The 12,057-nt window shown below is 52.5% G+C and overlaps 1 protein-coding gene across 1 annotated transcript in view; it reads right to left on the reverse strand.

Moving 5' to 3' along the window:
* IQSEC3 (IQ motif and Sec7 domain 3) overlaps positions 1-12,057 on the reverse strand; it is a 97,590-nt gene that overhangs the window by 66,370 nt on the left and 19,163 nt on the right. The window contains exon 2 of the mRNA XM_029205640.1: positions 1,614-1,697. Within this exon, the coding sequence (XP_029061473.1) occupies positions 1,614-1,697 (84 nt within the window). The remainder of the gene's footprint in view (positions 1-1,613; positions 1,698-12,057) is intronic.

The following is a 12,057-nucleotide window of genomic DNA, read 5'->3' on the forward strand; positions in this document are numbered from 1 at the left end:
ATCACCCTCCCTCCTTGCTGTCCATCACCCTCCTTGCTGTCCATCACTCTGGGCCACTCACTCTTGGCCCCCTTTCCTTTCCTCTCCCACCATCTCTTTCTCCCGTTTCTCTTCTTCCTTCCAGTTTCCAGGAAGGCCATTTTCAACTTGGGGGCATCGCATGCCCCCTGGATGGGGAGCCCCTCGAGATCCAGGTGGCCTCACTCTCCTTAGGTCCTGTGCACAGAGCTCGGCCCCGAGACCTCTGGGCATCGGCACAGCTCTGGCCTCCCCTTGCCTCTGTCCCCCGGTGTGGTCGTGCCTCCTGCAGTCCTGGATCCCCAGGGTGGGCCCCTTATTATGGCTCAACTCCCACCATTGCCTCCCCAGGGTCCTGCCTCTCCCAACCCACTCGGACTCCCTTTGAGGGAAAACAAGCAGTAACACCTTTCGGGGGAGGTTTTCCATCCCCAAGCCCACCGGCTACCATCTCTGATGACTGCCCAGTTACTTCCCAAGGAATGAAGGAATCATGGAATCACTGAGGCTCCAACCTGGAGGCGGCCCTTACGGCAGCAGGTCTGGGCCAGGGTGCTTGCGGCTCTGAGCCTTCTGCTGCCCTCCCATGAGACAGGTCCTAAAGCCTGTCCAGGCCCTAAGCAGCCCAGAAGCCTCGGTGAGATGAGAAGTCATGCTGTTCCCTACATAGACCAGCCCCTTCATCGTACAGACGGGGAAGGTGGGGTCCAGGGGAATCCAGGAACTTGCCCAAGTTCATTCCAACAAGAGGAGACTGCAGATGGGGTGCGTTTCAGGCTGGAATCCGAGCATCCTGACCCCCGGGGAAGTAAAAACAAGGAAAGAAAAGAGAAATGCACTGAACTGAGATGGAAAACTTGGGGGAAAAGAAGAGGACAAAGTGCGACCAGTACAGAGGGGGCAGCTCCAGGTCGAGCCGGGGGGAGAGGACGCGACGCAGGGGAGGAGGAGAGGCGGAGGGTCAGAGGCGGTGGATGATGGAGGGAAGGGGAAGAACGAAAGCGATGGAGAGAGCCTGCGGGGAAAAGAGAGGGTGGGCGAATGATGTAGAGCAGGGCAGGGAAGAGAGCCTGGGACAGGACTCCAGACCTGACTTCTCAGTGGGCCCCTCCCTCCCCAGGTGGTCGGCAAACCCAGCGCAGTATGGCAAACCTTCAAATCAGAGTTACCTTGGCTCCTTTGTGGAAGGAGAAAGATTAGAGAGAAAAATGCAAATCTTGGATATGAGAGGCAGGATGGGTACTATTATTGGTGGGGCACCTTCGGGTGCCGGACAAGCCACCACGTGAGACGTATAATCAAGCTAATTTCCCCTGACGTTTAAAAAGGTGAACTTTTTACAGGCTGGTTAGTGGGAAGGAGCGTAGGTTTGGGATTTGCACAGCAGGGTATCATGACCTAAAAATTGGGAACTGCTCACCTGGGGTCCAGAGGAAGGACGGAGAGGTGGAAATATGAGGGAGGAGGTAAAAACAAACAAAAATCCCACAAGACTCGGGAGGAAGAGGCCGAGTAGGGCCCTGGTGTGCGCTCTGCTTGGAGGGGGAAGGACAGTGGGGGTGGGGAAGGGAGGATTGTCCAGCAATTATTCCCACCTTTGGGAGGCCAGGTCAGAGCAGGCGGGCTTCTGCTCGGCGTCGGCGGCTGGACAGCAGAACTGGTGCAGCACGGTCTCATTCCTGAGGGCAGAGCAGAGGAAGAAGGTCAGCACCCTCTCACCCCAAGGTGCTCCTGCCTCAACACCTTGCCCCTGGGTAACACCAAGGTCCCAAACACTACCCAGGGGAGAACGTGCAGCACTGAGTCAACGCAAACACTGCCTCCTGTTTGCAGCCCCCTGACCTCTTCTACTTCTGCGCCCCGATCCCTGCAGTAGGCTCCTCCATGTGACGTAACATTTATTTGACTGTATCTTTTGCCATGATCATGGTTAGCCCTCTATAACCCTTTCCCCCACTAAGGTCCGACCAGCGAGGCAGAACTAGGTCTATTCATCCAACATGCACAGAATTGCACGCAGTGAACATTTGTAAGCTAATCATATGGAAAGATGCAAAGCACTCATAGAGGCCTTAGAGTTGCCGGCTCGATGAGAGATTTGTCCGATGTGGATGAAAAAGCCGACCGGAAGGTGGAGATCCGGGTTCTGGGGCCACCGCTACAGGTGGCTCGGGTTGCAATACCTGGTTCACCTTTCCTGGATTTCAGCTTATTTACTAATGAACCACAGGAGCGGTTCCCAGCCCCAGCTGCTTACTAATCTCTCCAGGAGATTTTTTAAATTACGGATTCACTTGGGCTGGCCTGGGTCAGGGGCAGCAGGACATTTTATAAGCTCCCAGGTGATTTTCTAAGGGCAGCCAGAACTGACAGCCATTCGACTACACAATTTCCAAGGTCCTTCCGTTGCTGCGAGGCTGGGATTCTAATACCTGTCTTGAGCCACCTTGAGACTTAACACTGAAATTATTTTTGTTGTTGTTGTTTTGTTTTTGTTTTTTTGGCTGTGCTGTGCGACTCGTGGAATCTTAGTCCCCCGCTCAGGGATTGAACCCGGGCCATGGCAGTGAGAGCACCAAGTCCTAACCGCCGGACCGCCAGGGAACTCCCCTGAAATTACTTTTGGATAAAGTTATGCTGACCTCCTGCCTTCTCCCCTTTGGCAAGCAGTCACCATCATGAAGTCAGAGAAAGTCAGACCTGAAAGGGCTCTGTTCTGATCAACCTCCCAGGGCTGGGAGCCGCTCCCCTGAGCAGAATTGAGGCAGGTTCCACGTGGTCCTCCCAGGTCTCCAGACACGGCTGCGTTGGCATATGCAATGGGAGACATAAGCCTCCAAGTCCTTCCACACCTCAGGCTCGGGCTGGCAGTGTATTGGGGGTCGCAGTCTCTTTTGGGGTTCCTGCTGATGGGGTCCCTAAGGACAGTCCAGCTGGGAGGAGGAGTTTGCCTTCAGCCCCTCCCCTGTTTCCTCTCTATCCACCTCCTGCCCATGGGCCTTCTCAGCCTGGGCCAGGGACTTCCCAATAGACACCCCCTTTGGCACCTCCTCCTGGGATTAATTTCATGCTACCCACCTCTGACCACCCTGGCCCCCTGCCCTGCCCAAGGTCACAGTCCAAGTGCCTGATCTGGGCAGGTCTTAGCTTAAGTCAGCCTCAGACCTCCCTTCCCTCCACCTCAGAGGAGAACCCACACAGAGGAACCCCAAGAATTGATTCTCATTAGAGATAAAATTGGAAGAAAAAAGTGGAGAAGTGATGGGAAGGCACGTCACCTCTGTGGTATCCTTCCCCCAAACCTATAACCCATTCCAAACATGGGAGAGCGTCAGACAAACCCAAATCGAGGACATTCTACAAAATATCTGATCAGTCCTCCTCAAAACTGTCACGGTCTTGAAATCCACAAAGAGACAGAAACTGTCACAGACCAGAGAAAACTGAGACGTGATAACTAACCGCCATGTGGTGCCCTTGGTGGGATCCTGGGACAAAAAGAGGATGTTAGTGGGAAAGCTAGTAAAGTACAAATAAGGGCTAGAGATAGATAGATAGATAGAGATGGATGGATGGCTAGATAGATAAATATAGATAGATGGATGAATGGATGGCTAGATAGATAGATAATATAGATAGATGGATGGGTGGATGGATAGATAAATATAGATAGATGGATGGATGGATGGCTAGATAGATAGATAATATAGATAGATGGATGGGTGGATGGATGGATGGATGGATAGACGGATAAACAGACAGATGATAGATGACAAAATCGGGGCAGCAAAATACTAATAATTGTATTTCAGCACTTCATAGTGTTTACTATGTGGCATGTACTGTTCTAAGCACTTTCCATGTGTTACTTTGTTAAAACTCGCAAAACAGCATCCAACAAAACTTCCTCCTCAGTCTCCAAATGAGGAAGCGGAGGCCGGGGGAGTCTTTGAACCACAGATGAACTCTCAGGCATTCAACACATGCCTCGTTTCTTATGACAACTCGTTGTGGTCTGTGTTATCATCCTCTTTTATACAAATGAGAAAACCAACGCTCAGAGGATGTAAGTGACTTGCCCAAGGTCACACAGCTAGTTAGCAGGAGAGCCTAAAGCCCAGGCAGGCAGGTTTCAAGGATTGTGTCCATTATTCTACTTTGTAAGGTTTATGGCCAGTGGACACTCACGTCCAGGCCCCACGCCCTGTGCCGGGTACACACTGCTGGTGCCCAGTGCATGAGCGTGCAAAGGAGCATCCCACGCCTCAGGGAGTCCACCCGCCAAGAGAGCATCCACATCGACCAACGATGAAGTGCCTGTTTGATTGAAGCTGGAACTTTCTCCAGCCGTAATGAGAACACGGGCGGGGGATCGTCGCCTTGTTTGTCCATCGCTGCCCGAGTCCGAGGCTTGTCCTGCCACCGTGCTTGAGCTGATCCCTGAATCCCTGGCCTGCAGGTCACAGCCCCTCCTCTCTGCCTCCCTCTCTTCCCGCCTTCCCTGGGAGCACTGTCCCCATACCAGAGACACCAGACCACCGGGCACCAGAGGCTGAGAAGGGAAGTGGGGGACAGGAGGGACAAGACAGGGTCCCCGGGGCGGCACCACCCATCACAGCCTGTCCAGATGTGAGGTGGGGGGCCTGTCCACAGAACCCAGGACAGCTGGCCTGAGGCCTTGCCCCCAACCCAGCCCCAGTAAGGTGCTGGGATCTGTGCTGGGTTCACCAGCCCTCCACAAGCGGATCACAACCCCTGTGTAGGTTCGTCAAGTCCTTTATCTCCTGAAGCCTCAGTTTTCTCACCAGTAGGATAATAGTAAATCCTTCACTTGGCAGGGTTTTTAGGCGAGCAGATACAACAGTGAATGTACAAACACATCATAAAGGTAAGGGTCACACGAGCGAACATTTTATTCATTCACTTTTCTGACCCAGGCTTTAATTTCATCAGCTCAAATGACAGAAAGGAAGAATTTTTCTTCCACGAAGGGTGCTCTCTGCGTGCCTGAAGTCAGCAGGTGCTACATTTTGTGAGCACCGAGAGGCAGAAAACGTCCCCTCCACGTAGCAAGAACCTGCTGCTCTCAGAACTTGCTTCTCAGACCTCTGCCCTTGGTACCTAATTCATCAAACAGGGCAGATGGCAACCTGCAACATCCCTGCATCCCCATTTCATTGTGGTGGAAACAGGCTCAGCAGGTGGAGCGAATCCCGAAGATGCTGGGCATTTAGGTGGAGGACCTAGAGGCAGGCCTGTTTCCCCTTGCTGCTGGGGAAGTAAAGAAAGGAGGAAAGCCTGTGCTCACAGGCCTGAGTGCAACCGCTGCACTTTGGGGTGAGGGGGACCCTTCAAGGTGCACCAGGAACGTGAGCCAGACCTTGGAATCCTACAGCCCACAACCCGGCCCAGAGCAGGAGCCCGGGAGGGGCTTTCCTGGAGCTGCCACACTGCATCATTCACCTCGCAGTCTGTGCAGTTCGCAGCCCAAGGCGGTGGCCCTCGGAGATCTGGAACTGAGCGGCCCCAGCACGTTGGCAATGGAAGGGGGCCCCTCTGAACAAAAGAACACAACCCATTCTCAGTCCTGGGCTCTTGGAATTCCAAAGGAGGGAGGCGTATGGTATCCAGGCTGAAAGCTTATTTCTCAGGTTCGTGATCCCAGGGCCCCTGACTTTAGGCAGAACTCAGTCCTCCCTGGCTTTAGCGACCCCAGGTGCCCCAAGTTGATGAGTGATGATGGGGTGGCTGGATTGTGGGTGGATGTGCTGACCCTAGAGCGGGGCAGTCCGGACCCAGAATGGGGGTTTCAGTGTGTGGCTTATCCCTGGTCTTGCTGCCAGGCTGGGCTGGGAAGGAGCATGGAGTTCTCAGGGGATGAGAGGAGTGGGCCATCGGGGCATTTCAGGGCATCACCCGAGCAAGATGGGGGTTAAGGGTCTTCCAAGGAGTCAGGACCTGAAGGAAGAGGAGGAGCTGGGGTTCATCTGGAAGAGGACCCCGTTTCTTACTCTGAAAGAGCCAGGAAGCAGAGAAGAGAGAGGTGGTGCTGTCTGGGGAAGGGCAGAGACCTCAGAGGCCAGCTGGCTGGAGGGGGAAGAAACACCAAGAGCTGCCAGGAGCTAATGAGGTTGTAGCCAGGCCAGGCTCCAAGCCACGGGAGGCTGTGCACCTACAATTTCCCGCGTCTCTAGTTTGAGACTCAGGGTTCCACTGCTCGGCCATCCACACAGCCGAGTAGTTGAGAGGAACTGTTGAGACGTGCGGTGATGCGGTGGGTGAAGTGGCGGAGGATGCGGGAGGGGACGCCCAGCAGGAGAACTGAGGAGGAAAAGCCAGGACCCCGGTGGGACAGCTTTGAAGGAGGACCCCCTCCCCTTCACCAAGCTGAAGACAGCAGCTCTAACCCCCAGCCTCTGGAAGGAAACAGCCAGGGAACCTCTCCGACGGAGCTGTCTTGAGCTTCAGGAAAAGGGAGAAATCATAAAGTCATTCCCAGCACCTTCCTCGCCCTGATCCGTCCTGGTGCCACCGTCACCAGTGCCGGTAGAGCCTGGAGACTGGGCTCCTCCCACCTCCCCCTTTTCTTAACTTTATCACCTCCTCCAGGAAGCCTTCTCTATCTAAACATGGTAATAGGAGGAAAAGATGACCTTATTTTCTCAGAAGTCACTCCTATTCATGGGGGGCGGGAGACGCTGAATAGTCACAACAACTCTGAGAAACAAGAACAAGTTATAGGACACACACTGTGTGCTTTCAAGACTTAAAATAAAGCTACCCAAATTAAGAGGATTTGATGTTGGCATAAGAAGAGACATACAGATGGACTGAACCGAACAGAGACGCTAGAAATAGATTCAAATATCAGTACCAAGATAATTCAATGAGGGATACTAATTTTTTTAACAGATGGCGCTGAAACAATTGAATATCCATATGCAAAAAATGGACTTCAATTCATAACTTGCACCATATATAAAAATTAATACAAAATAGATCACAGACCTAAAGTAACAGACAAAAGTATAAAACTTGTCCAAGAAAACATAGGAGAAAATCCGTGACTTAGAGGACACAGAGATTTCCTAGATATGACACAAAAAGCACAAACCATAAAAGAAAAAAGTTGATGAATTAGACTTCATCAAAATAAAAAGAAATTTTCTCTTTGAAAGATACTGTTAAGAAAAATGAACAATTCTTTCAACTCATAATTAAAAGATGAACAACTTTATAGGAAAATGCGCAAAAGATTTGAACAGATACTTCACCAAAGAAAATATACTAGTGATATCACTAGTCACATAGAGGCAGTTATTACAAAAAAATTAAAGATTCATGTTAAAAAAAAACAAACCCAGCAACCCTAAATATCCATGGATAAACAAGTTGTAGTATATCCATACAATGGAATACTGCTCAGCAATGAAAAGGAACAGCTTACTCATGTATGTACCAACGTGGATGAATTTCAAAAAAGCCTTATATTAAGTGAAGGATACAAAAGTCCGCACAATATATGATTCCGTTTGTAGAGACTCTAGAAAAGGCAAAACAATAGTGACAGAAGGCAGATCAGTTTCAGTGATACGGGAGGGGAGACATTAAAGTGAAAAGGGAGTGAGGGGTCATCGGGGTGATGGAAATGTTCCATAGCTTGAGAAGTAGCTACACAACTATAGACATTTGACAAAAATCATCAAACCACACGCTTAAAATGGGAGAATTTTAGTGTGTAATTGCACCTTAATATGGCTGATTTTTTTTTTTTTTTTTTTTTTTGCGGTACGCAGGCCTCTCACTGTTGTGGCCTCTCCCGTGGCGGAGCAAAGGCTCCGGACGCGCAGGCTCAGCGGCCATGGCTCACGGGCCCAGCTGCTCCGGCATGTGGGATCTTCCCGGACCGGGGCACGAACCCGTGTCCCCTGCATCGGCAGGCGGACTCTCAACCACTGCACCACCAGGGAAGCCCAATATGGCTGATTTTTGTAAGACCAGAATATTTTCTCCCCCTTCTCACTTCTTGATACTTCATCAAGAGTCTTGAGAATAATTTCTAACTTCCCTCCTCCCATTGCCCCCGATCACGTAATTATTAACCCCCTCCAAGCAGCAGGAAAAAACACCAGCTTTTTCCTTTCCTTCCCTTCAACTGCTAGCTCGGATTTTCAGAGACCAGATGGCTCCTAACTGAGCCAAAGGAGTCCAGGGGGCCAGAAAGCAGGACAATGAGAAAGTTGGGGGTGAGGTGGGAGAGCTGGGGAAATGCTGGCCCCGGGCGTGGGGCTGAGGGTTCCGGGAAGGCAGTAGCAACAGTGTGGAGCTGGCGTTGGAGACCCAGCCCCCTCTCCACGCCGCTGGCCCTGGGGAAGGTCAAGTCGCTGTAAACGAGGCTCTTATCCATGTCCTATTTCTCTCACTGAGTTATGGGGATTTGGTAAGACTTTGAATGTGAAGCTGCCTTGGGAGAAACCTAATAAGCCCTGCACAGATGCGCAATCTTATAATGACTATTACTGATATCGGTGTGAGCCAACGAGGGGCTCCGCAGCCCCAGCTCTGCTGCCCTCAGAGACCTACCAGGCGCCATTCCCCCCTCCCTCCTCCCGGCCCCCCACTCCTCCTGCAGGCTCCGGGGCGCAGAGGAAGGGGTGGACTTCCTTTGCTCCTTGGTGCCGTGGGCAACTGCACAGTCCTCCTCAGAAAGCTTTGGAAAGGTCTTAATAAGGCAGGTGATGACGGATGTCCCAGCAGCCAGGGGCAAAAAGCTACAGAAATGTCACCCTGGTCTGGTAGGCCCGCGGGCTCCAGTGCCCCGAGCAAGGCTGAAAGCTCGCATGGGCCTCCCTCTCACCAGGCTTTTCTTCTCCTTCCTTCTCTGCTCAGTCTCCTCTGGGGGAGCTTTAAAGGTCATCTAGTCCACATCTCCGCCACCAAGGAATAGGGGTTACAGAGTCTGGGAAAAGAACTGCCTGCCTCTCCTTTTCAGAGAGGTTTCCCCTGAAAACACGCTGCTGGCTCTTTGAACGTTCATATGAACAAGTCTGGTCTTGCGGAAACGCTGTGCTTCTCTCCTGTGCCCTGAGGAACCTCAGGGCCCCCCCAGCTGCCCCAGGACCCACCCTGAGGTCAGGAGGCAAGTGGAGAAGGCAGGGCATGGACCTTCCGCTGCAACCAGGGCAGCTCTGATTTGGTCAGATTATGTGTTAGAGACGCCCATTGGGTTTGATTTGGGGGCTGGGGGAATAAGTTTCCTTGTTTTAAAAAACAACTGGGAGGGAAGGGACTTCCCTGGTGGTGCAGTGGTTAAGAATCCGCCTGCTGATGCAGGGGACACGGGTTCGAGCCCTGGTCAGGGAAGATCCCACATGCCGCGGAGCAGCTAAGCCTGCAAGCCACAACTACTGAGCCTGTGAGCCACAACTACTGAAGCCCATGCGCCTAGAGCCCAGGCTTAGCAACAACAGAAGCCACCGCGATGAGAAGCCCGTGCACCACAACAAAGAGTAGCCCCCACTCACGGCAACTAGAGAAAGCCCACGCGCGGCAACAAAGACCGAATGCAGCCAAAAATAAATAAATTTATAAAAAAAGCAACAACCGGGGAAGTATTCTTCTAAGCAAAAGCCCTCCTCCTGCAATTACTAAGGCTGCTCCATCTCTCCGATCAATTGCAGTGGTCTTGAGAGGAGCTGCTGGCCGCCCTCCCAGCGGTGGCCCACCCCAGCCCTCCTTTTCTCACTGCCTGGAGTAAGACTCCTTGCGTCATCCTGCCTAACTCCTTGGTACAGCCTTGCCTTGGTTTCCTCATCTATAAATGGGGTTAACAATAGAACTTCTCTAAAGCGTTTTGAGGGTGAAACGAGTTAAGACACGCAAAGCACTTACAGTAGAACTTGGCACACAATAAGTGCTTAATAAGTGTCAGCTGTTTTTTTTTCCTTTTTAAAAAATATTTATGGGCTTCCCTGGTGGCGCACTGGTTGAGAGTCCGCCTGCCGATGCAGGGGATGCGGGTTCGTGCCCCGGTCCGGGAAGATCCCATATGCCGCAGAGCGGCTGGGCCCGTGAGCCATGGCCGCTGAGCCTGCGCGTCCGGAGCCTGTGCTCCGCAACGGGAGAGGCCACAGCAGTGAGAGGCCCGCGTACCGAAAAAAAAAGAAAAAAATTTATTTATTTTGGTTGTGCCGGTTCTTAGCTGCGGCATGCAGGATCCTTTTTAGTTGTGTCATGTGGACTCTTAGTTTCGGCATGCATTCGGGATCTAGTTCCCTGACCAGGGATCGAACCCAGGCCCCCTGCATTGGGAGTGAAGTCCCCGTGTCAGCTGTTATTAATGTCCCCCTTCTGCCACGCTTGCCCCTCTCCCTTCCATCTCAGGAGAGGGGTGCTCCCTCCTCTCCAAGCCCCATCATCAGGCCCTCTCCTCCCCCGCTGGTCTTCAATACTGTCATTGGCACAGGCTTTTGCTCATCAAATCTCTCATCATAGAAACACTATTTTTCCCTACAACTGCCTCCCCCCCATCTTCTACTGCCTCCCAGGAAGAGCTGTCTGCTTGCAGGTGCTTCCTTTCGCCTTGATCTTCTGCCAACCAGCTGGGACGCGCTTCCTCCCCGGAGCCCTAGCAGAGCTTTCCCCAGGGAGCCCCCCAGGGAGTCCCCCAGAGATCTGGTTGCCAATCCAGCGGGACCTTCTCAGTTCCTCATTGACTCAACTTTTCCCAGCCCAACCTTCCTTCTTGAAACACCCCAGCCGCTGGCTTCCAGGGAAGTGGTCTGCCCGGTGGTTTTCATGGTGATCGAAGGAACCCTGCGGGGAGGAATCCATGGAGAGGAACGGGGCCAGCGCCAATAGCAGCCGGCCAGGCAGTGCTCGTGAGCACCCTGAAAGTGAGCTTTCCAGGGCAGTCAGGTCCGGCCAACCACCGCCACGCACAGGAGAGCCGCCCCGGCAAGAGATTTCTGCGCACACAGATGCTGTTGCTGCTTTCGGACCCGGGGTGGTTTTCAGGCACCAGGTCTTGGGCTGGTTCATAACAGCTCTCACCTGTGGACTGTGGGCATTTCCCTCCTCACTAGCCTGTAAGCCGCTTCAGGGAGAGACCAGTCTCTGAATCTGATTTCAGTGGAATGACTACAGCTTTTCCACACCCAGTACCCCTGCCAGGTGGACACTCTCACGGCCCTTACACGGCACAGACGAGGGGCCTCTGCAGAGAGAGAGGAGGCGGCTTGGACTCACTTCTGTGCGGGATTTGCAAAGTTTCCACCCAATTCAAACTGCAAAGAGCAGCCCCATCTCCTTTTCACGCTTCCTGAAGAGGGCATCAAGGCATCCCATCCCCAACAGGAAAACCGTCTCCTCTGCACTCAGAGTCGCCCATGGAGCCCAGAAGACAGCGGACACTCCACAACGGCCTGCCTGCCTGTCTACGCATCGTGTCCACACTGCCTGCCAGGAACCCACGGCCACACACACAACACGACGGACTGGAGAGGCAGAGATGCTGCCCCCCATTTCACAGGTAAGGCAGAGGCCTGGGCCCAGCCCCAGGGTATACTGCTGCCACAGCAGAGGCTGGGACATGCGGTGGACCGAACAGGAAGCCTGAGTGCCTTTAGAGTTAGCTGAACAAGAAAATGTTCAGCTCCCAGCCCACCGTCCTAGTAACCAGAGGTCGCTCCATTCTTGAACGAGATGCTGTATTTCCCAATCAAACGGCAAACTCCACATCTTGGGTATATGCATGCCCATCCCATGCACCGGGCTGGCCACTAATTACCTGTTCAATGTTTGCTGGGCTGAGGGCAGAGTCTGCCTGGGTGTAGTGCAGTCTTCTTTTTTTTTTTCAATTATGCAACACAACGTTATTAACTATGCCTTACATCAGCTCCTCAGACCTTATTCATCTCACAACTGAAAGTTTGTACCCTTTCACCAACCTCTCACTATTTCTCCCATCCCACCCCCCGTCCCTGGCAACCACTTTTCTACATTCTGTTTCTATGAGTTTGACTTTTTTTCTTTTTAAGA

This window comes from Monodon monoceros, unplaced genomic scaffold (assembly GCF_005190385.1).
Source record: "Monodon monoceros isolate NGI ecotype Baffin Bay Population unplaced genomic scaffold, NGI_Narwhal_1 Super_Scaffold_6, whole genome shotgun sequence".
NCBI lineage: Eukaryota > Metazoa > Chordata > Mammalia > Artiodactyla > Monodontidae > Monodon > Monodon monoceros.